Source organism: Hyperolius riggenbachi, chromosome 3, assembly GCF_040937935.1.
Source record: "Hyperolius riggenbachi isolate aHypRig1 chromosome 3, aHypRig1.pri, whole genome shotgun sequence".
Lineage (NCBI taxonomy): Eukaryota > Metazoa > Chordata > Amphibia > Anura > Hyperoliidae > Hyperolius > Hyperolius riggenbachi.
The window spans coordinates 181,448,077-181,474,267 of record NC_090648.1 but is presented as its reverse complement, the minus strand read 5'-3'; the positions used below and the strand labels follow the sequence as shown (position 1 = coordinate 181,474,267).

General features: G+C 42.2%; 1 protein-coding gene across 3 annotated transcripts in view; it reads left to right on the top strand.

The window, feature by feature from the left end:
- TRPM7 (transient receptor potential cation channel subfamily M member 7) overlaps positions 1-16,433 on the top strand; it is a 225,448-nt gene extending 209,015 nt beyond the window's left edge. For 2 of the 3 annotated variants that reach the window (XM_068275393.1, XM_068275392.1), the window contains 2 exons: positions 4,311-4,417; positions 7,525-8,619. In XM_068275393.1, coding sequence (XP_068131494.1) covers positions 4,311-4,417; positions 7,525-7,646 — 229 coding nt within the window. In that variant the 3' untranslated portion in view covers positions 7,647-8,619. Of the gene's footprint in view, positions 1-4,310; positions 4,418-7,524; positions 8,620-16,251 lie in introns of those variants that run through there. The other variant, XM_068275395.1, reaches the window with a different exon arrangement.
- The last annotated feature ends 9,758 nt before the right edge of the window (positions 16,434-26,191 follow it).

Here is a 26,191-nt window from a genome sequence, read left to right as displayed (position 1 = left end):
GATAGTATAAAATATGAAAATGATTTCTTTTTTTCATCATTTAATTTTGTTCACAGCATATTTGGTATTTGTTAGAATTTACATTTTGTCATCTATGAAAAAAGCGAATGTACCTGAAATGTGTCATACTACTTAGACATAGTGCCCAAAATCAGTTGAATATATGGTACATTTTCAGTTTCACTTATAGCACTACTTCTAGCCAAAGTCCCGGAAGGAAGAGTCTGGAAGGAAGGAGAAAATCGCACCTTACTGTCATATCCATAATTGTTTTTGTATTCAGATGACTCTTTGAACTCAAACCAAGGGTCCACGTTTTAATAAATTGTTTAACTCTATTGTGAGCCACTAGCACGGTTTCTTCTAAATCCACAATTTTTTAACTCTTGTGAACCGAAGCTTTATAGACTGAAGTTCTTGGGATTTGGGGATTTTCACACACGAAGGATCAAAGCCTGGGCTAAAATAATTAGATGAATAAGGAAAAATATATTTTTATTTCCATAATGTTTGCAAGGTAATGGATTGCAGTTTGGCAGGTTTTAGGCAGAAAGGTGACTTCTAAAGAGAAAGTGTTTGCACCAATGATGTATCTTTTTTTTCAAGTCATTAGTTTGGGAGAGAACCACATAGTGTGCAGTAAGTCTCTAAAATTTTCATGACACCTCCAGCATTTCTCACTGACCTGTTTAGGAATTTGTAACTTTCTTTAGCTGCCCTTTGTGTGGATTAATATACAACAATGAATCCCAGCCAGGGCACTATCTGCAAAGAGTTTGTATGTTCTCTCCGTGTCTGTGTGGGTTTCCTCCAGGCACTCCGGTTTCCTCCCACATTCCAAAAACATACAGATAAGTTAATTGGCTCCCCCTAAAAATTGGCTCTAGACTACAGTACACACTTACACTACATAATATAGACATATGGCAATGGTAGGGATTAGATTGTGAGCTCCTTTGAGGGACAGTTAGTGACAAGACAATATATATATACACTGTACAGCACTGCGTAATATGTCAGCACTATATAAATACTAAATAATAATAACAATTTCTATTGATATGCAGATAAGTCACTGGCTCAGACTGAGCATGCAGATCAGATGCTTTGACTCTGGTCTGACTCCACTGACTGCATGCATGTTGCAGGTATGCGACTCAAAAACAACTAAAGCCTAATGTTCAGTATCACAACCAGGCAACTGGCATTGTTTATAAGACAATGTAGATGGCAGTGTCTGTATTCCTCTTACTTCAGGTTCCCTACATTTTAGATGGCTCTTTTTTATAATAGAACCAGCACTTCTGTTCTTGATGGTTGCAAGATGCAGCATCTCGATAGAGTGGTGACTTCCATCCTGCCATGTTGCCTTGACTGACATTTTTACTAGATAAATGCTGGCCCCAGCCAGTAGACTGCATTACAGTGATATATCTGACATTACAAACTTAGCTCTTCTCAAGTATGTCTAAACATAAACCATATATTTGTGCAGAGTTATATGGGAAGATTCCTCACCCCAGTCCCACTTACCTAATGCTCAGTCTTTTAATAACATCTAAGTGTCAACCCCCCCACCCCTATACAATTTTGATTGGCCAATGACTAACTAATCTTATCTCCATGTAGTATGAGGGCCAAAAGATTATGAACAGATTGGGCTGTATTCACAAAACTTCTCATAAATGACTTATTTATCACCTAGCTGATAAAAGTAATTTTTAGGAGCATAGATACAATTGTTTTTCTCTGCAGTTTATTTTCACCTCAGATGTCCTTTACCTAGGTTATATTTTTAAGCTCCCAAAGAGCAAAAATATAATAAAATTACGGTAGTGAGTCAGTGCGTCTTATAGTCCGAATGTAGTGACCGTGCCTATGTTTTGTACTAGTCCCCTTGTGTGTGGTGTCCCCATGTGAGGTGTCTTCATGTCCCATTACATGTCCTATTAACATCCGTGAATAAGGAGACCCCCAGATAGCGATCTAGTGCTGTAAACCGTGCGCTGAACCAGCGCTGAGTGAGAGATAAGGACGTGCATAAGAAAATATGACAGATTGCTGCAGAAGCACTTTGGATAGCTCACCGAAGAGGAAGAAAATGCAGCGTGAATCCACCGCTACCGTGCAGCTTTCTCCCGGTTAGTTGATGAACAAGCCTTAGACCAATCAGGTGGCGGAGCGCTGCCCCATACAGCCAATCACAGCGCTCACGGCTACTGCCGGTTTGTTACACCACCCGATACTCCCTCAGTAGCTGGGAGTGCAGTGATTAGCCGCAATGACGAGCATGATCCCGCCCGCGGTGTCCCCTCTGGTGTCCTGTGTCATTCTCTGTCCTCTGAATGTTTTATTGTCTCTGCTCAATAGCGGCTTAGTAAATGTCCCAGAGTTAAAATACATTAACAGACAATCTACTTTGTAAATGCTTAATTGTAAAATTAGACCATGGGGGGGGGGGGGGGGTAATTTTTATGAGTAGTAGGAGAAATACAAATGTTTATCTCATCAGTCTATTTTCACCTCGGGTTTTTAAAGCAAATAAGAATTGCAGAACTGACTATTTTTTGTTTTTGTTTGTTTTTTACTGGATGGCACAGATTTAGTGCATGTCTTTTTCATTGTATAAATAGACAAGACACAACACTTATATAGTGCGTTTTTCTTCTGGTGGACTCAAAGCACTTCAGGGCTGCAGCCACAGCTCCATGAGCATTCAGGAGCATTAGGAAACCTTGTCCGTAGACTGCTTACTGTTTTACATACTGGCTTGAGTCGGGATTCGAAAAATGGTCAAAGGCTCAAATCCTACTTTAAGGCTGCTTACACACTAAGACGTTACAGGCGCACGTTAGTGCACCTGTAACGCTCCCCCAACGCACAGCAATGTAACACAAGTGGGCTGTTCACACAGCCCACGTTGCGTTACATGTAACGCTGCACGTTGTTCGGAAAGTGCAGCATGCTATGGAGTTAGAGCGGCTATAGCCGCATTAGACTGTTTGCACATGCGCAGTGGGGGGCGGAGAGGAGGCGGGGAGAGCCAGCTACAGTAGCCGCGCACATGGCTACTTAATATTTACTGCACTGGCGGCCGCTGATTGGCCGGCGGGACCACGTGATGCGGAGTGTCTCACTCGGCATCACGTGGTCCCGCTGGCCAATCAGCGCCACTCTGGGAGACATTATAGGAATCGAGCCGCCTAACGCGGCTCACTCTACCGTCCTCACTTGCCGCACCATACGTTGTGTTAGGTGCACGTTATACGACCTTAAAGAGACTCCGTAACAAAAATTACATCCTGTTTTTATCATCCTACAAGTTCCAAAAGCTATTCTAATGTGTTCTGGCTTACTGCAGCACGTTCTACTATCACCATCTCTGTAATAAATCAACTTATCTCTCTCTTGTCAGACTTGTCAGCCTGTGTCTGGAAGTCTGCCAAGTTCTTCAGTGTTGTGGTTCTGTGATGCATCTCCCCCATCCAGGCCTCTCTCTGCACACTGCCTGTGTATTATTTAGATTTGAGCAGCTTCTCTCTTCTCTCTTATCTTTTACAAGCTGGATAAATCGTCCTCTGAGCTGGCTGGGCTTTCACATACAGAGGAATTACATACAGGCAGAGCTGTCTGCACTCTGCAGGAAGAAACAGCCTGACACTTCAGTGGAAGATAGCTGCAGGGGGAAAGAAACACACAAATGATCTCTTGAGATTCAAAAGGAAGGCTGTATACAGCCTGCTTGTGTATGGATGTATTTTCTATGTGTGGACATACTGTACATCAATCTACTTCCTGTTTTGGTGGCCATTTTGTTTGTTTATAAACAAACTTTTAAAAACTGTTTTTAACCACTTTTAATGCGGCGAGAAGCGGCAAAATTGTGACAGAGGGTAATAGGAGATGTCCCCTAACGCACTGGTATGTTTACTTTTGTGCGATTTTAACAATACAGATTCTCTTTAACGTAGCACCTAACGCAACGTCTTGGTGTGCAAGTAGCCTAAAGGCATAGCTATCCAGCTGCTGAAGGATTTTAGCAATTTCCTAGAGAACTGCCAGGTTGTCATTGTAAATGATAAAATTGGGCTAAAAGAAAATAATGAAGTAAATGAAGTATTTTACTGGGAGGATGGTCTGTGTAGAATGGCAGTTTGTAAAATTCCTTGCATCCATCAATCAGTTGTTTGCCAGCATGGTGAATAATGTAATATGTTGCAAACTGTGATTTAGAAGGTGAGTTTGGGCAGAGCTTTACCTGTTTCTGACATGTCGTAATAATGTTTGACCTGTGTATTATTTTCCTACAGGACTTCAGACATGGTATTTGGACCAGCAAATTTGGGAGATGACGCTATTAAAAATTTCCGTTCTAAGCACCATTGTAATTCCTGTTGCAGAAAGCTTAAGCTTCCAGGTAATTCGACTTGCATGTAGTTTAACAGCTACTATGTAGTGCTGCTGACAATAGATTGTACCTATATACAGTACTTGAAATTCTGCATAAGCACTTTTCTCTTCTCGAAGACAATGGATTTAACAGTAACTCTACCCAAACATCAAAAACCTTAGTAATAGCTGATCACACCCAGGCCCTTTAACCAACCTTTTTTTTGTCAGGGCTTTTCATAAGCAAAGTCAATCTCGATTCGTAGTTTGCGTCACATGGCAGCCAATTTACATTTTTATGTGTTATTCTCTTCCATAAGTGAAGTTTTGCTAGCACTCCTTTAATACAAACCTACGTCAGATAAAAAAAACACTACTACCTGATTCGGGGGCTGTCCTTATCTGCTTCTATCACTAGATATGCACCAGTTTCGTTTTGGTTCAGAAAAAAATGGCCGCGACCCCGGAGGAATGAAGCTGCAGAATCAGCTCTGTGCTCTCCTCCGAGATGATCAAGACTGTGAAATAGAATCGTCACAAAGTAACATACAGTTGTGTTCAAAATAATAAATCTGACATCACTAACCTGATCAATCACTGTTTTTGATGTTTGATGCATGCTGCTGATTCTGTGTAATTGAATAACTAAAATAGCAATGTGGAGTTCAATTAGTGAGGTCATTCGATCTTTGATAAACAGGTGGCAATTATTGACATTATTTAACCACTTGAGGACCACAGTGGTAAACCCCCCTAAAGACCAGGCTATTTTATTCATAATTGGCCACTGCAGCTTTAAAGCCAAGCTGCAGGAACGTACAACACAGCACACGAGTGATTCACACTCCCGCCCCCCCCCCCCCCACACACACACCACACACACACCACACACACACACACCCCCGTTGGTGGGGTCGGATGGTCACACTGCTGTCCCCAGTACAGTGCTGCTGCTGATTGCAGCGCTGTACATGTAAATAGACAGCGATTACGCCATCTAACAGTCTCCCGAGTGGCGATCGCTGCTCAGAGACTGAAGGCGGAGCTCCGCCACCCGGGCAAGAGATGTGCGCGCGATCTCCTGCAAACTGCAGCCCCAGGACTTGACAGCAATTGGCGTTAAGCGGTCCTGGGGATGCCACTGTGGCCACGCCCTTTGGCGTGGAGAGGTCGTACAGCAGTTAAGGAAGGAAGGCAGCAAATGTTGTACATGCTGGTTATAGGGCATTTCTCTCTGAAATTCAGAGGAAAAGGGGGTCGTCCGACACCTTGTTCAGACGAACAGTGTAAGTTGATTGGAGAGGGAAAATTTTCATAATGAAGTTCAGAAAATGATGGCTGCTTAGCTAAAATGATCCCAAATGGTTTAAAATGGCAACCAAGACCTGAAAGACGTGGAAGAAAGCAAAAAACTACAATTCGAATAGATAGAATAGCCAAAATGGCTAGGACTCAGCCAACAATCAGCTTCAGGAAGATTAAAGAAGGTCCAACGTTGCCTGTGACTACTGTTACAATTAGAAGATGCCTATGCGAAAGCTATCTGCAAGATGCCCCCGCAAAGTCCAACTGAAAAAACAAGTGCTGAAGAGGTTTACAATTTGCCAAAGAGCACATTGACTGGCCTGAAGAGAAATGCCGCAACATTTTGTGGACTAATGAAAGTAAGATTGTTCTTTTTTTGATCTAGTGGCCATAAACCATTTTGTCAGACGACCTCCCCAAACACTGAATTCAAGCCACAGTACACTGTGAAGACGGTGAAGCATGGTGGCACAAGCTTAATGATATGGCGGTGTTTTTCATACTACGGTGTTGGGCCTATTTATCGCATTCCAGGGATCATGGATCAATTTGAATACATCAGAATACTTGAAGACGTCATGCTGCCTTATGCTGAAGAGGAAATGCCCTTGAAATAGGTGTACTAGACAATGACCCCAACAACAAGAGCAAATGTGCAACTTGGTTCCAGACCAACAAGATTGACGTTATGGAGTGGCCAGCCCAATCCTCGAACCTTAATCCAATGGAAAACTTTTGTGGGGGGACATCGAAAATGCAGTTTCTGGGGCAGAACCAAGAAATGAAGAACTGTGGGATGTAGTCCAATCATCCCAGACTGGAATACCTGTTCACAGGTGCCAGAAGTTGGTCGACTCCATGCAACACAGATGTACAGCAGTTCTCAGAAACAGTGGTTATACAACTAAATATTAGTTCAGTGATTCAAAGGAAAGCAAAATGTTAAAACCTTTTGCAGTTTATACTGTATAGTGAATGTTTGAGTTTATGAAGAATAATGCAAACATTTATTTTTTTTTAAGGCTAATCACTTTTCTTACATTTCTTTCGAGGAACACAAACTTGATATATTTTTCTTCATGTTTTGGTTTGGAATAGAATGTGTAGTGTTCCCAATGCATTTGTGTGTATGAAAATAAAAGCTATTAGAGGGATTTTGAACTGTATTCACTGCTTTAAACACACTGCTATTATTTTGAACACAACTGTGTACAAGCCAATTAGTCTTCACCATGCAATGAACAGATATGAGTTTATTAGTCATCAAATCCTTGCTTAGTCATATACAGTTCCACTTTTGTGGTTTTTTTAAGTGTTCTCTCTTAGAGAGAAAGACACTATAAAAATCGAACAACCCAACATGGGTAAAAGTGTTTTTAACACATCTTATGCTACATGAAAATGGTAAGATTGAACAACCAAGATTGTGTAATGTATGACCAGCTTTAGGGAGGCTTGTCTTAATTCAGGTCATGGGGACAATTAACACTGGTACAAGAGTGACATTATTTCCAAAATGTTAAGGCATGTCTTTCAGTGACAACCATCAGAGGGGGCTGTCCACTCCTTTTTGAGGAAATGTACCCATAGATAAAACTGACAAGAGGTTCTTATCCTTTCCCTACTTTATTCAACAAACAAAACATTCTGCCTCGGATTACCATTAAAACCACAACTATGGTATAAAAATAGTTTCTAATGGCTGTGCTCTTTGACTGAAAAAAATATTTAGTGATCTAAAATACATTACTGGGCATTTAAAATGTGCATTTTTTTTATTTGTGCTTCAAAAAACAGAGTTTTGTTGTTAAAAAAGGTTTGTCTCTTTAGACCTGAAGAGGAACGACTACACGCCTGATAAAGTGATTTTCCCTCAGGATGAACACACAGAATCGACAGATCACGATGATTCCACCAAAGAATCAAAACATTCTATCCGCCTGATGCTGTAACCTGGAAACCACAAACTGATGACAATTCTCTCACCCTGACTCTGGAAGATTGAGTTGGGTGTTGCACAATAGTGCGTGCTGCTAGATGTCTTTTGTCTCCTTAACTTTTAGCATTTTTTAAATCTATTTTATAAAGACTTAACCTTAAAAAAAAAATCCCACCTTTACTGTATCTAAGTCCAGATGTTGGTGGTCTTTCCGACCCAGAATGCCTTGTTGTTGTTCAGCTGGGATGATACAGAGTCCTGTTACATTTGGGCTGACCACGCTAAATAAGGGTGCCTGCGGTTAAATCACAAGGCAATCTACTAGAACTACTTGTGAAATATATTTAAATGGTAACTTGACTTTTAATTATGTATAGTCACTGTCTTTTTATACATTTCAATTTTATTGATTTTATTAGTAAAGCCATGATCAGCAGATGACTTGTAAAATAGACGACAGAGAAAGTATCCCTTCAAGTTGCCTTGTAAAGAGAAGTGCTTTTTATTCTGTAAATCATGTCTGTCTGCTTCAGAAGTTCTATCTTCCAAAGACCTCAGACTGTACAATCTGTATATCAAATGAGAATGTACACAATCTATTGTCAACCTATTTAAATCACTGTACAAAGATCTTTATTGTTATGTGGTACTTTAATGAATTGCAGAGTAGTTGTAACTCAAGGGACATTGCAATGCAACGGAGCCAATGAATTGTAACCTAATTATCCCCAGTTATGAGAGTGTTTCTTTCCAGAGAGACGTTTTTTTTTTTTTCTTTTTATTCATTATTTTTTTTTTTTTTTTCCCATTTGTTTTGTTAGAGGTACATAATGCAGGTTTTAACTACAGAACCTTAATGAAGTTCTATACATTTTTAATCTGTAGTGTATCTTATAGATACAATACTTATTAAGGCACGAACAAATTAGCTGTTAAGTTTGTTTTATGTTGCTGGGGAAAGATGAAATATGCTGTATACCTTTTTATATATCGTTTAATTCTTTAAAATAAATCTAAAATAAATTTTATTCTTCACAAAGGTATGCATAACTTGTGTCTATACTTTGTTATACACTTTCAGCAACTTATTAATGGCTTCTGTTACCAAATGCATCTCCATATTTTAAAGAGACTCTGAAGCGAGAATAAATCTCGCTTCAGAGCTCATAGTTAGCAGGGGCATGTGTGCCCCTGCTAAAACGCCGCTATCCCGCGGCTAAACGGGGGTCCCTTTTACCCCCAAACCCACCCTGCAAGCGTTGGTCGTATATTTGGTCGCTCCTGGAGGCAGGGCTAACGACTGCAGCCCTGCCTCCAGTCGCGTCTATCAGCGGCGCATCGCCGCCTCTCAGTGAAGGAAGGCTGAGAGGGGCGGAGATACGAGCTGACAGACGCGCGTGGGGCAGGGCTGCGGCGGTTAGCCCTGCCCCAACCAGGAAGCGCTCCCCCGCTGCACCAAGGGGATTTGAGGGATCAGGGACCCCCGTTAAGCCGCAGGATAGCGGCGGTTTAGCAGGGGCACACATGCCCCTGCTATCTATGAGGTCTGAAGCGAGATTTATTCTCGCTTCAGACTCTCTTTAAGCTGGACCGTTTACGTCATATCATTTCTGTAGTGTGTATATATACTGCTCAAAAAAATAAAGGGAACACTTAAACACAATGTAACTCCAAGTCAATCACACTTCTAAGAAATCAAACTGTCCACTTAAGTTGCAACACTGATTGACAATCAGTTTCACATGCTGTTGTGCAAATGGAATTGACAGCAAGTGGAAATTTAAAGGCAATTAGCAAGACCTCCCCAATAAAGCAGTGGTTCTGCAGGTGGTGACCACAGGCCATTCTCATTTCCTATACTTTCTTGCTGTTTTGGTCACTTTTGAATGCTGGTTGTGGTTTTACTCTAGAGGTAGCATGACATGGTGTCTACAATCCACACAAGTGGCTCAGGTTAGTGCAGCTCATCCAGGATGGCACATCAATGTGAGCTGTGGCAAGCAGGTTTGCTGTGTCTGTCAGCGTAGTGTCCAGAGCATGGAGCCAGTACATCAGGAGACGTGGAGGAGGCCGTAGGAGGGCAACAACCCAGCAGCAGAATTAATGCTACCTCCGTCTTTATGCAAGGAGGAACAGGAGGAGTACTGCCAGAGCCCTGCAAAATGACCCCCGGACCACCACAAACAGACTCCATGAGGGTGGTATTAGGGCCCGACGTCCACAGGTGGGGGGTTGTGCTTACAGCCCAACACCATGCAGGACATTTGGCATTTGCCAGGATTGGTAAATTTTCCACTGGCGCCCTGTGCGCTTCATAGATGAAAGCAGGTTCACACTGAGCACATGTGACAGGCATGAAAGAGCGTGGAGAACGTTCTGCCTGCAACATTCTCCAGCATGACCGGTTTGGCAGTGGTGTGGGGCGGCATTTCTTTGGATGGCTGCACAGCCCTTCATGTGCCCACCAGAGGTAGCCTTACTGCCATTAGGTACCGAGATGAGATCCTCAAACCCCTTGTGAGACCACATGCTGGTGGGGCTGGCCCTGCGTTCCTCCTAAAGCAAGACTATTCTAGACTTCATGTGGCTGGAGTGTGTCAGCAGCTCCTGCAAGACAAAGGCATTGATGCTATGGACTGCCCCGCCCTTTCCCCAGACGTCAATCCAATTGAGCACATCTGAGACATCATGTCTCACTCCACCCACCAACGTTGGACCACAGACTCTCCAGGAGTTGGTGGATGCTTTAGTCCAGGTCTGTGTGGAGATGCCTCAGGAGAATATCTGCCACCTCATCAGGAGCATAGCCAGGCATTGTAGGGAGGGTCATACAGGCACATGGAGGCCATACACACTACTGAGCCTCATTTTTACTTCTTTTAAGGACATTACATCAAGGTTGGATCAGCCTGTAGTGTTCCTTTTCACTAATTTTGAGTGTTACTCCAAATCCAGACCGCCATGGGTTGATGCATTTGATTTCCATTGTTATTTTTTGTGTGATTTTGTTGTCAGCACATTCAACTATGTAAAGAAGGAAGTATTTAATAAGAATATTTCATTCATTCAGATCTAGGATGTCTTATTTTTGTGTTCTGGTTGACACGCCCCCTCGAGAAAGCCGGCGAAACATGTCTTGTATGCACGGCATGTATGTTTGACCCACGTTGAGTCCGACCTCTCTCTGCTGCCTTCGCCATCCCCAGCTTGTACTACTTGAAATCACTGCTGTTCGCAGTGGAAACCTTGCTTCACCGTTGAACTTTTTGTTGGAGCCATCCTATGGTGACGGACACTCTGTGGTCTATGAGCACAAGCCACAATGCACATGTTTGGATTACAAATGGTCTCTAAATCATGGAACCATCTGTGACATTCACAGACTCTACTCAACAGGGCACCCTGGACTCTGCTATGATGTTAACATCGTGGAATCGGTAGAGTATGCAGATATGTTTGATTCAACAGTGACCTGCTTCATGCTGCTTATGCCAAGGCTTTCAAATCTGTGAACTGATCTCTGCTCTACTGTGTACACTCTCTCAGGCATGAGTCTAAAATGTGTGTCCTTGCTTTACTAACATCTCGGTTTGTGCATTACACCGCCTAAAGGAACTGTGCATTGCTTCAGCCCTCCCTGTTTTTGACGGACTAGCCTGACACGTATTAGTAACCGATACATGGACATACTGTTTTTTTGGTGATCACCTTAAAGGGAACCTAAACTGAGGGATACAAATGTTTCCTTTTAAACAATACCAGTTGCTTGTCAGCCCTGCTGATCTCTTTGGCTGCAGTAGTGGCTAAATCACAGACCTGAAACAAGCATGCAGCTAATCCAGTCTGACTTAAGTCAGAGCACCTGATCTGCATGCCTGTTCAGGGGCTGTGGCTAAAAGTATTAGATACACAGGACCAGTAGGAGAGTCAGGCAACTGGTATTATTTTAAAAGGAAAAATCCATATCCTTCTCAGTTTAGTTTCCCTTTAAGCAATGCGCTCTGTTCCTGTATTCATGTTTGTATGAATGCTGGGGTGGTGATGTATAGAAGGTTGGCCAGCTACCCTGTGGGTTAACATTGTTATGGTCTATAGCAGTGATGGCTAACCTTGGCATTCCAGCTGTGCTGGAACTACAAGTCCCATGAGGCAATGTATAGAGATGAAAAAATGAATGGAAAAAGCTGGCACCAGTATGCGGCAGGGATGGAACGGCCACTGGTGGGCTTACTTGCAGCGTGCTCTGATGAATCACTGACGTCTTTGAAAGGAAGAGAGAAACGGGCACTGCTGCATAAAAGTCCCTTTATTGTGGCCGGGTTACACAGTGGTTAGCAGTGGGGGGAAAGGATATGCCTGACAGCTGTTTCGCAGATATACAACCCGCTTCTTCAGAGGCTAAAATACAAATACAAAACATTCCATATTTATAGAGAAAGCCATCACACTCACCATATTGCTGCAGCACCGTAACCAGCTTGAAACGCACGCTGGCGCACACCATTTCCAATTCACGCCCACCTCCTCGTCTGTATAGCTTGTGAGCGGCTCTAGCCAATCGGCGAGTCTCCCCGCCTATCAGCTCACTGCTTCTTGCGCGTCACTGGGGGGACGATCTATAAGGAAAGCCGGTAGAGTCAAAAGGGTTGCCATAGAAACCAAGCCGCAACTCATTGTTCACATTGTGCGGATTAACCCCTTCGTTCCTGAAAGGGAAGAAAACCTCCATGGACAGTGTTGGATATGCGCTGTACACCGCTAATCCACACACAAGTCCTTGTCATTGGGACCCTCCCTCAGGGCATTAGGGGTGATCCACACTGAGACGGTGATCATTTGACTGTACAGAAATGTATATAAACATACAAACATTGCACTTTGATACCATTTCAATGCATATTACTGCATATTGCACAAACATTAAAAAGTACAAAAAGTCAGAAAGAGAGGAAAAGTATATACTAAGGACTCAGGACAAACCATCATAAATAAAGCTAGAGGAGGAAAAATGGTATACATAGTTGCATTAATTATATTCAGGAAGCAATGCAGCTCATTCCTGTCATTCAATCCCAACGGGCCACACGCTTTAGTGACCGAGATTATTCTTGCTTCCTGCTGTAGCAACATCTGTTCCCGATTCCCTCCCCTTCGCGGCGCTTCCACAGTCATAATGCCAGCGAATTTCAGGCAATTAGCATTCCCATCATGTCTCTCCCTAACGTCTAATAAGCCTACCTGCTCCTATACCCGTTCTGAGTTGTAGTGTTCCTGAAACCGGGTACACAGCATGCGAGTCGTCTGGCCAATATAAAAACTGCCACATTGGCATAATATACAATATACCGTGAACTTACTCCGGCAATGTAAAAATTATTTGATTGTCAAAATTTGGCCCCCTAGTCGAATGCTGTGTCCCATTACATATTGATGGCAATGTTTGCAATTACCACATCTAAATCGGTTTCGCTCTCTGCAACCAGTTGGGTTCATTAGGCACAAAATACTCACTACTGGTTATAACATCCCCTACAGTGAGAGCCCTCCTGAAAGAAATGAGGTCTTTGTTTAACTACATTAGCAAGGCAGGGCTCGCTCTGCAGGACATGCCAGTGTCTATATAGAATCAATCAAATACACAGGTAAACCTGTCTTCCACCCTCTGTTGTCTGCCCCCTTTAGATGGCCTGTGGCTCTGTCGTTTCCTCTGTTTATTAATGATGATATCCTCCCTTTTTAGGGAGTCCGCTTTTTTGAAGGCCTTATTCAAATCCTGCAAGATGTAACCCCGATTGACCAATCTCACTGCCAATTCCTGGCTTTGTTTTACAAAATATTCACGTTTAGAATTATTCCTTTTGAGTCTTACAAATTGGCCATAGGGGATAGACCTTATCGTGTGAGCCGGATGATAACTGGTATTAAGAAGCATTGTGTTAGTGGCTGTAGCTTTTCTATGGCCTCTAGCTTGGAGATGACCCTCTTCGATGAAGATTTCTAGATCCAAGGATTCCAAACGGTCACCTTCCATTACACTGGTGAATTGCATGTTGTAATCGTTGGAATTCAAGAATTCAATCAGCAAACTGATCATCTGACCCCCTCCATGTGAGGAAAATATCATCCACATATCTATGCCAATGGCCTATGAATGACCTGAATGGATTGGTATCTTTCAAAATCACATTACTCTCCCATCCCCATAGGAATAGGTTCGAAAATGTTGGGGCCACCGGTGTCCCCGCTGCAACTCCTGAGCACTGACGGTACCACCTGTTGTTAGACAGAAATGCATTATGGGAGATGACAAAGTGTAAACACTCACATAGATACTGCACCCATAACTTATCCTTCCCTTGTTTCTCAAGCAGATCACCTATAACCCGGGTGCCAAGTTGTTGTGGAATACGTGTGTATAGATTGACAACATCCACTGATGCCAATCGTACTTCCTCCCCAAGTGCCACCCCCTCCAACTTTCCCAGGACGTCCAAGGTGTCGGCCAAATAGGTCTCAACCACTCTCAAGGTATGCTGTGTACCCGGTTTCAGGAACACTACAACTCAGAACGGGTATAGGAGCAGGTAGGCTTATTAGACACGTTAGGGAGAGACTTGATGGGAATGTTAATTGCCTGAAATTCGCTGGCATTATGACTGTGGAAGTGCCCCGTAGGGGAGGGAATAGGGAACAGATGTTGCTACAGCAGGAAGCAAGAATAATATTGGTCACTAAAGCGTGTGGCCCATTGGGATTGAATGACAGGAATGAGCTGCATTGCTTCCTGAATAAATATAATTAATGCAACTATGTATACCATTTTTCCTCCTCTAGCTCTAAATATGAAGGTTTGTCCTGAGTCCTTAGTATATACTTTCCTCTTTCTGACTTTTTGTATTTTTTAATGTTTGTGCAATATGCTGTAATAGGCTTTGCATTGAAATGGTATCAACGTGCAATGTTTGTATGTTTATATACATTTTTGTACAGCCAAATGATCACCGTCAGTGTGGATCGCCCCTAACGCCCTGAGGGAGGGTCCCAATGACAAGGACCTTTGTGTGTGGATTAGCGGTGTACAGCGCATATCCAACACTGTCCATGGAGGTTTTCTTCCCCTTCGGGAACGAAGGGGTTAATCCGCACAATGTGAACAATGCGTTGCGGCTTTGTTTCTATGGCAACCCTTTTGACTCTGCCGGCTTTCCTTATAGATCGTCCCCCAGTGACACGCAAGAAGCAGTGAGCTGATAGGCGGGGAGACTCGCACCTCACCGATTGGCTAGAGCCACTCACGTGCTATGCAGACGAGGGGTGAGCGTGAATTGGAAATGGCGTGCGCCAGCGTGCGTTTCAAGCTGGTTACGGTGCTGCAGCAATAGGGTGAGTGTGATGGCTTTCTCTATAAATATGGAATGCTTGCATTTGTATTTTAGCCTCTGGTTAGCAGTGGGGGGAAAGGATATGCCTGACAGCAGATATACAACCTGCTTCTTCACTGTGTAACCCGGCCACAATAAAGGGACTTTTATGCAGCAGTGCCCATTTCTCTCTTCCTTTTAAAGTCCCATGAGGCATTGCAATACTCTGACAGCTCTAAACATAACTCAGGGAGGCAGAGGCATCATGGGATTTGTAATTTTGTCACAGCTGGAGTGCCAAAATTAGCCATCACTGGTCTATAGTATATAGTACAAGACAAGACAAATAACATTTATATCACGCTTTTCTCCTGGCGGACTCAAAGCACCAGAGCAGCAGCCACTAGGGCGCGCTCTATAGACAGTAGCAGTGTTAGGGAGACTTGCCAAAGGTCTCCTACTGAATAGGTGCTGGCTTACTGAACAGGCATAAGTTATACTTTTATAATACAGTGACTCTATTGATTGGAGTGTACGCCTCCTCCCATTTACCCTTAAAGCTTTTTTCTATTTAATAAGAATATTTCATTCATTCAGATCTAGGATGTCTTATTTTGTGTACTTTATTTATTTTTATTTTTTGAGCAGTGTATAATGCAGGCGTTGCAGATTGGGCACAGAAATCTGTTCACTTATTAGAAGATGACAAATGGCTGCATACCTTTATGCTCCTTTGGCGCTGTGAAGGTTGCATTGTGATATGATCGCAACCCTGCCAAAATGTCATGCCGCACCTTAGACGTATGGTTCAACTATACAGTGAAGCATACAATACAAAGAAAGTTTGTTCCACTGTAAACACACGTTACCCGCTTACTGCACAGCATGCTGTGCATTACTGCACTGGAACCCGCCCCACCACACTCTGTGTAAGCCAGATAGATATATCATTGCATCTTGTTGCAGTGTGATGATCATGTCCGTTGCAATGCAACAGACTTAATGGGAAAATAGCTTTAGGCTTTCTTTGCATGTTCAAAAAGAAAAAAATCTGTCTATGGTGGATATGTGCTATTTCACCATCTCTACAAATAACAGTACCTGAGAACCATGCTCTTGTTCTGAGGAAACCTAATCTCAGTACTGATAGGGAATTGATATAAGGTGCCAGTGATAGCCATCCTCGCATTGTATTGAATATTGTAACCTGCAGTAGAAAACCAGGACTAATGTTGTTCTTAACCATTCTCTTCACAGATAAACATCTGCATGGGCCTGCCATCCAATAATGTCCAACCCATTATATATTTGCAGTTTTCCACAGTCTTGTTGACACGTAAGATTTATTTTCAAGTGTTTTTTTTTTTTTTGTCCGTTTCAAAAGTTCCCACAACTTGAGTTGCGTCTGTCTTAGGAAACTGCCATAAATGTCTTTTTATAGGCCGTTTATATAGGGAGCCAATAAATTGTTTTTCACTGAAGTGCAATCCCAACCAGTATATTACAATCAAAGGTCCTTTGCTGACTACTTACATAATTTTATGGTTCAAGTTCTTTCAGTGGAAGAATAGCTAAAGTACTGTAGCTCCTTTTACACTTTTCACTGTGAACATTTTCAAGTTCTCAGATTTCAAATTACAATATTTATTTGTATGCAACCCAGCAACTGGTTAGTACAGATCCCTTTTATATTTTATATCGGTTTATCCATTTGTATTATTTAACATTTAAAGCGGACCTGTAAATAGTTTTTAAACACACTATTTCACTTACCTGGGGCTTCTGCAAGCCCCCAGCAGCCGTCCTGTCCCGTGCCGGTCCTGCCCAAGCCTCCGTTCTGCCGCCGCTAGCTGCTTTCAGTTTCGCCGCCGGGCCACTGCGCCTGCATGGCTCTGGCCACGTGTATCCTTTCTTCGCGTCCCCTGCTATTGCAGAGGGGAACGCAAAGAAAAGATACGCTTGGCCAGAGCCGCGCTGGCATCGACTTAGAAGTCTAGGAACAGAACGGAGGCTCGGGCAGGACCGGCGCAGGACAGGATGGCTGCTGGGGCTTGCAGAAGCCCCAGGTAAGTGAAACACTGTGTTTAAAAACTATTTAGAGTTCTGCTTTAAAGAGGAGCTGTCAGCCATACTATATCAGGGGAAAAAAAATGTATAAGTAGAGAAATACTTGCTCTACTTATATAACCTATGTATTGCACTGTCCATGTTATGATTCCTGTGAATTTTATAAAGGAAAAGTAGAGAATCCTATTCTAGACAGTTTCCATATTTACTGTGGCTATTTTGAAGCCAGTCGTGATGTAATATCCGCCCTTAGTCTCCTCTGCCTGATTTGCCCGCCCTTCACTATAGAAAGTGCATTGTTTCAGCCTAAGAAATTTTGGCCAATCAGAGAGGAACAGAGGTGTGGGAGGGGAAAACAGGAGGGGAAGAGGCTTCAGCCATCAGGCTGCATTAGTTAAGTCTGAGGGGAAGTAGAGCAAAAAAAAGACAACCCAGCATGCCCTGCAACTTCTCTTTTGTGTACCAAATTTTCTGTGTACCAAATAAGTCATGTAAACTGGGGAATGATAATTTATCAACAAGAAAAGTAATAGATTTTAACTATTGGATTGCCTGATTAGCATCCTTATTACTGTTTACTAGATAAAAATAAAGAATTGATTTTTGATTTTATGCCCGACAGTTACTTTTTAAAGCACCACTCCAGGTGTAGGATCTCAGTTGCAGATCCACTTTACTAGCTGAAAGTTATGCATGAATAGGAGCTCAGACAGCTTTCTGCTCAATGGTGTATACTTCTGGCTTTTCTCAGACAGATTAAAGGGAACCTTAACTGAGAGAGATATGGATGTTTCCTTTTAAACAATACCGGTTGCCTGGCAGCCCTGCTGAGCTCTTTGGCTGTAGTAGTGGCTGAATCACAGACCTGAAACAAGCATGCAGCTAATCCAGTCTGACTTCAGTCAGAGCACCTGATCTGCATGCTTGTTCAGGGGCTGTGGCTAAACGTATTAGAGACACAGGATCAGCAGGAGAGTCAGGCAACTGGTATTATTTGAAAAGAAAAAATCCATATCCTTCTCAGTTTAGGTTCCCTTTAAAGCGGGCCCAAACCAAACATTTTTTTTAATTCAAAATATTTAGTTGCACCACTCTGACACATACAAAGATAAACACTCCTTCAAGCCTATGAGCATTTCAGTGCATACTTTTTACCCGTCTCTTTTCATAACTAGGGTTATACAGATGGCAGCCATTAGCAATTCCTCCTTTGCTGGACACCACCTACTCCACCAGTTTGCCGGATTCTGTCCCGGCCATATGAAAGGAAGGGAGGGGTTCCTCCAGTAAATGTAAAATATTTTATATTTGTCGTCATGCAGCTGTAAGAAGGCTGCTATTTATTATTATAATTTAGAAAATAGATTTTATTTCTGAAATCTTGTATTTTTAATTTGTGTCCACTTTAAGGGTGCCCCATATAATACAAATATTCAAAACTTTTCTGCAGTAAAATGCAAAAAGGTTTGTGCAATAAGTAGGTTCAAATATTCAAAACATTATGCAAATAGTGTAGAAAATATGCACAAAAGAGCTAAATATGCAAATATTTTTGGCGGTTGCATAAAAGGATTTTCGGATCATACAAAGGTACATTTGGAGGATTATTCAAAATGTACAAAAATATTGGGCAGCAAAAAAAATTGCAAAATATGTAAATTGCTATAGGTAGTAAGAAGGAAAATACAAATCATGCAAATATACAATTGCAGGATCATGCAAAAAAGTTAAAAATATTGTATAATAAAATGCAAAAAAATGTAGGGGTACAAAATATTTTTAACACATTCTTCACATTTCTGGGATTTGCAAAGAAAACAAAACAGAAAAAAACAACAAATGGCTGGGGAGAGTGTAAGATATCATACTGAGAACATCCCGCACAAGTAAACTGTCCAGTGGCAATGGCCGCAACTGTTTGTGCTATTGAATAATATCTGGCTAGAATGGCTAGAAAAAAGGTTATATAGAGAAGGGAAGCTGTAAAAGCTTCCCCCGAGTGCATGTGGTTGAGAGCATAAAGAAACACGGTCAATTATGTCACCAGGTGATCAGTAAAGTTTGCCTGGCGTGGTAACGGCTGTGTCAGATCGAGCCTCCTTTGAAGCCGATACAGTTGTGAACTACACCAGGCAAAAGTTACTTTTGAACATTCCTTCACATAAAAAAAATTACTGACTTTTGTTGGTAGAGGGGAAGCATCTGGGTCCTGCTGAGGCTTCTCCGATCCTTCTTGAAAGCACTGTTGATTGCTGGGACCCTCTGCCTCTTTGCTGCTGCGCTTTCATCCATAAAGGAGCATGGGGCTGCTTTCAATATTTTCTTTTTCTTTCCTTTCCTTTTTTTTTTTTTTTTTTTTTTTTTAATATTATTGTTATAATCCTAGGTTAGTTCATGTTTATACTGGACTCATTACAGCTGCTAAAGAGAAGGGACCCTGCTTGTTTGAAATTATTGAAGAATGTAAGGAAAACACGCATTCTGCGGAGATGATAGCCATATGAATCGCTCTACTACTACTCTGACCTGTTAATTCACATGAAATGTGACAATAATGTTAGGATTGTAGTTGAATTAACTGAGTGACTCAGTAATCCTAGAAATTGCCGTGCAGACTCTGTTTGCCATTGTTTCCTGAAACCAAGGCACTTTAAATAACTTCCTTAAAGGATTCCTTAGTCCTTAATAGAATCGGAAATGTATGCACGGTTTGTGTATGTGGAGGTCCGCATAGGCTTACTGCACCTCCCGTGGCCCAGCGTCTTAATCCGTTCATCTGCAACTGGCCCCGTTCCAAAGCCGGGGTTGGCTAAGTATGTCCACGGGAAGACTTAGCCGTTGCACATGATCAACAGGTGCCATAGCGGACATTCTTGCGCATACTCACGTATGTCCTGGTCAGCTGACCATGCATGGCGGCTACGTCTTCCAATGGGATTGCGCGCGTACTCCTGCAAACATACTACACTGACCCCGCCGACCAGGGATTTGGAATGGGGTCCAACTGCAGATGAACGGATAATGACTTCGGGCCATGGGAGGTGCGGTTAGCCTATGCAAACCTCTCCCCATCCCCCACCACCACACTCACACACTGCATCAATTTCTGATTCTATTAAAGACTAAGGTATTCTTTAAGGCATTATAATAAATTGAAAAAAAGGAAGTCCTTATGATGGTGGACATGCCTAGAAAATCAACTGTACCCTTTTATAAGAGCTGTTTTACACTGCAAAATGGAAACGTAGCCTGGTGTCATTTTGATTTTTACAATGCAATATTCTGGGTTTTTTTCTGCAATTGCATCTTGCAGTTTTTACTGGATGTCAGCAACACAAGCACAAATGCTTAAGAAATGCAGCAGACAGAACGTTTTACAGACAAAAAAAGATAGCATTGGCAATCGAATAGCACTAGTGTAAAATGGTTTCTGCAATTTCCATTATTTTGAAGATGTCCATCCGTTTTGCGCGGCAAATTGTGTGTAGTATAAAACAGCCCTAATTGACCCCTCCTTCCATTATGGATAAAATTAGCACATTCTCATGAGATCATTAAAGGACAACTGTAGCGAAAAGAATATAAATGCTGCCATATTCATTTATGGTGATCGATTTGGCTGCAGTAGTGTCTGAATAACACCAGAAACAAGCACGCAGCTAATTTTAACACATGAAAATGCCAGAATCATCTGATCTGCATATGCTTGTTCAGGTACTGTGGCTAAAAGTATTAGAGGCAGATCAGCAGCAGGATAGCCAGGCAATTGGTATTGCTTAAAAGGAAATAAGCCTCCATATCCCTCTTGCTTCAGTTGTACTTTAAAGGGAACCTAAACTGAGAAGGCTATGGATTTTTCCTTTTAAAAGAATACCAGTTGCCTGACTCTGCTGCTGATCCTGTGTCTCTAATACTTTTAGCCACAGCCCCTCAAGCATGCAGGTCAGGTGCTCTGACTGAAGTCAGGCTGGATTAGTTGCATGCTTGTTTCAGGTCTGCGATTCAGCCACTACTGCAATTAAAGACATAAAAAGGACTAACCAGCAACTGGTATTGTTTAAAAGGAAGCCTCCATATCCCTCTCAGTTAAGGTTCCCTTAAAGACTGGCTCAGTGTGGTCAGTTGCATAATGCACGCATGCGCTGCCATTAGAACACTAATTGGTGAATGGGAACATGTATTCTCAAAGCCGATCAATGTGCCGCAGACCCCACATCACTCGACTTACGAAGAAAACTACCTAAATTCTGTAATTTCGCCTGTAATGTAAACCGGCCCTTTGACTTTTATGTCAAGCGAATCTGCATGCATGCAGATTTGCGTTAGTGAAAACGGGCCCTAAAATGTAATCACAAAATGATTTCTTGCAACATCTATTTTACTTGTAACCTTAATTTTGATGTTAAAGGTTTTCATTGCATATAAAATCTTGATAACCTCTATAAAACAAAGTAAACATGGCAGTCAAACATGGATCAATGCTTCCATTTAAGACAAAATAATTTAGGTTACAGTGATTATAAACTGGTTTGAGGCTGACCTTGTTCATACAAGGATGTTTAGTATTTATTTGCATGTTGGATCACCATGATTATTGTGTTTTTGTTTTATATATATCTTTTTACATATTCGAGAAGAGCTTAACCAATTAAGGCTTTTGGACGTGGCTGCTACATCCAAAAGGCGACTGCTGCACGCTCCTGCAGCCGAACGCATGTGCGCCTGCATGCTCCTGTGCCACCGCCCAGTATCCCCAAGGTCAATGAATGGGAAGGTAGTTCCCATTCATCGATCTAAGTCCCCATTAGAAAGACCAACGGTTCTATATTAAGCTGCAATCTTTCTGAACAAAAAAAAATCACGTCCTCCCTTTACTTCCTGTAGCCAAATAGTAAATCTACATCTACCTACATTTTTTTTCCTTAATAAACACAATTAATTACATTTAAAATTAACGGTTTACCTCCCACACTCCAAAACAATACCCAAATAACATTTTTAATTTAAAAAAAATACATTTAAAAAACAGTTACCTAAGGGTCTGAACTTTTTTAATATGCATGTCAAGAGGATATATTACTATTATTTTTTAAATTATTCGCTTGTAAATAGTGATGGAGGCAAAACTGAAAAATGCACCTTTATTTCCAAATAAAATATTGGCACCATACATTGTGATAGGGACATAATCTAAATGGTGTAATAACTGGGACAAATGGGCAAATAAAATATGCAAGTTTTAATTATGGTAGCATGTATTATTTTAAAGCTATAATGGCTGAAAACTGAGAAATAATGCATTTTTTCAATTTATTTTCTTAATATTTTGGTTAAAATGCATTTAGAACAAAATGATTCTTAGCAAAATGTACCACCCAAAGAAAGCCTAATTGGTGGTGGAAAAAACAAGATCTAGATCTTTTCATTGTGATAAGCAGTGAAAAGGTTATTGACAAATGAATGGGAGATGAAAATTGCTCGGATGCATAAGGTGAAAAAACACTGAAGGCTGTAGTGGTTAAATTCTAAGATTTACTCACGAATGCTATACAGTTACATCACCTGCAATAAGTCTGGTCTGCAGATCCCAGCCTGTCAGCAAATTAAAAGACATAGTATGTGTCCAGATCTGCAGTACCGATGTATGCACGGACGGATTCAAATTCACTATCTCCCCTACACTAGTAGGAGACCTTCAGTTTCACAGTAATGTAGTAGCAGGGGCAGTATGGACATCTAGTCTCCAAACCCCATTCTACCACCAATGTGATCTGTGAGTTGCATTAACCATAAATAGCGAAAGGGTAGGAACACACTAGGCAGAATCGCATATGCATTTCCACTATGTGACATGGAAAACGCATATGTGATTCTGCCTAGTGTGTTTCTACCCAAAAGCTTCAAACACAGGTGAGAAATATGGGGGAAGGCGTGAACTCTATCATTGCTCAGGACCCCCAACCGCACCCTTCACCTCAGGGCAGAATTAATAGCCCTCCTAGTGTCCTCACCACCAGAGAAACCACCCACCACTGCTACCTGAATGAAATGCAAAAGCACACATGGAAATGCAGTGCTCACTCACCAAGCAGCACTTGCAATTTATCTGGTCTGCACAGCACAGTCAGTCAACTGATTAAAAGACACAGTATGGGCTGGTGCACACCAAAAACCGCAAGCAGATCCGCAAAACGCTAACGTTTGTTGAACTGCTTAGTGTCATTTTGATGGCGCGTTTTGGGGGCGTTTTGCGTTTTTGCGTGCGTTTTTGCAAGCGTTTTTGAAGCGTTTTGCGTTTTTACTGTAAAGAGGTAGAAAGACCTTAAACAAAGGGTTAAAGTGCGATATATTGATGACACATGTGAAGCACATTGAGCAATTGAAGTCAAAAACCCAATATAAAAAGGGTGGGGTCCTTAACAACATTGTGGGTTAGTTCAGGAGAGGTGACACTGTGGTTTGGAGAGAAGAGTGACTTGTTTTTGAAAATGTTTCCTGATGTGCTGTTATTGCTCTGTGTAGCAGCATATATGAGACGTAGGCCAAGGACAAGGAGATACTGGGTGCATCCCATGCTACAAGAGCGGCGCTGGAAGGGTCAATTTAGGACCCTATATAGAGATTTGAGGCAGCATCCAGACAAGTTTTTTGGCTACACCCGCATGTCTGTGTCCAGGTAAGAATACTTGTCACTTATCTTTATCATGGGGCTAAGTATTTTGGGGAGGAATGAAATTGGAAGCACTTTTTGGCCCTTAGTTAACTGTGTTTGACTGAAAACAGAAATACAACACATTAATCAATTATGTGTATACATGAGCTAACCAAATAACTGTGATACTTGATCCTGGTGTGTTATGTATTCAATGCATAAGGCCTCCATCTCATTTTCCGATTGAAGTAATTACTATAGTATATATCCATAGTTTACCCATAACATTTGGAGCATATTATGACCTTACATACTCCTGGTGCATCCTTCATTAAGTATATGACTGTCAGGCAACAATCAGCATATGGGACACAGTAATGAAGCAATGTTTGAACAAAATCTTTAGCTTTAACCTCCTCAGCGGTATGGACGAATATATCAGTCCATCACCGCCGGAGGTCGCCGCTCAGGCCCTGCTGGGCCGATTTTTACAAAATAAAAAGCAGCACACGCAGCCGGCACTTTGCCAGCCGCGTGTGCTGCCTAATCGCCGCCGCTCTGCGGCGATCCGCCGCGAGCTGCGGCGAAAGAGGGTCCCCCCAGCCGCCCGAGCCCTGCGCAGCCGGAACAAAAGTTCCGGCCAGCGCTAAGGGCTGGATCGGAGGCGGCTGACGTCAGGACGTCGGCTGACGTCCATGACGTCACTCCGCTCGTCGCTATGGTGACGATGTAAGCAAAACAAGGAAGGCTGCTCATTGCGGCCTTGTTTATTCTGGGCGCCGGAGGCGATCGGAAGAACGCCTCCGGAGCGCCCTCTAGTGGGCTTTCATGCAGCCAACTTTCAGTTGGCTGCATGAAACAGTTTTTTTTTTATTTAAAAAAAACCCTCCCGCAGCCTCCCTGGCGATCTTAATAGAACGCCAGGGAGGTTAATGTTTTGTTCTTGTGGGCAAATAAGATTTTGGACATTTGTTGTCCATACTTTGCTTTCAGCAACAAAAGTAATATGTCACAAACGAAAAATGTTTCTTTAACAAACAGTCGATCTGAACATAAGCATGCTATCTTTTTCCAGTTTTGATGTCCTTTTATCCAAACTGAAGGATGCCCTTCAACGACAAGACACAAACTTTCGCCTAGCAATCACACCAACTGAGCGACTCCTCATAACATTGAGGTAATGTAAAATAAGGTCCAAATCTGACCATTTAACAATAAAATTAAAAAAAAAAAAAAGTATTGTTGTGATAGCAAATCACACATACTACCAGGGCCCTGATTGTAAGCATGTGTACCTGATTCAGCATTTGTATGAGCCTGGCTGTGCGATGTTAAATCAGTGTACACTGAAGAGTCACTGTGCATAGATGATGTTTGAAATCGCATACCTTGATCAGGGCGCTGAGGTGGAGGCATAGAGTAATGAGGCTGTTCACCATATGGCATGTTTGGCATATGCATTGGTGGGTAATGCGGTGGGTCATAACTACGTTGTATATGGTAAGAGAGTTGTGGGTATGCATTATATTGTTGACTGGAAGCAGGCAGGTGTGGTTGCTGCAAGTAGTTGTGCACATTGTCATCTGCACGGCTGTCGGGTACTAAGAATCTCCCCAGGGTCTCAGAGATGGCATGTCTGGCTGCCCATTGCTTATCAGGAGGCACTTTTTGTAATAGTGGCACCAAACTTAAAAGATACTGTGTGCATGGCTCTTTAAGTTGTTTCATTTCATCCTCTCGCTTCTCCATATGATCAACAGCCTTTTCTATAGAACTAATCAGCTTTTGGTCGTATTCAGCCCTGCTCATACCTCTTCCTATTCTCCTGCCTTGTGTAGCTAGCCTCACACCTCTACTACACCTGACAGTTGTGCGTGTCCGACTACTCGCTGGGCTGTGTGGTGTGTGATCTGGGGTAGTAGAGTCACTGTCTTCCACTGTAGCAGTGTCAACATCCTGTGTAGTGTCTTCTTCCACTTCTACATCACTGTTGGTGTTCGGTGGCACCTCTACATCGTCCTCCTCAGGATCTGGTGGTTGGCTATCTTCAGTTCTTTGGTAAGGGAAAAGCACAACATTAGTTCATGGAATAGTGACCATGGATGTCACAGCAAATATATTCGCACAATGCGATGCATCTTTCATTGCAAAACAATAACAGTAGCCTGTCTATTTTTCCCATAATTTGTGTACATAGCTTTTAGGCACAGCCCCTGAGCAAGCATAGAGCAAAACTGGCCTGAGTAAACTAGCAATGATTTATGTAGATGTGTTACAGATGTGTGATGCAGACACTACTGCAGCCAAACATATAAACAGCACTGTCAGGCAACTGTTATGTTGGGTAAGGAACAGTCCAGATTCCTGTCATGTAATAATCACTTTAAACAGGACCTATGCCATCCTTACATTAAGCTACGTCCCCCAATATATTTGGTAGAGTGATGGCAGATTATGCGTTAAACACTACTTAATTGC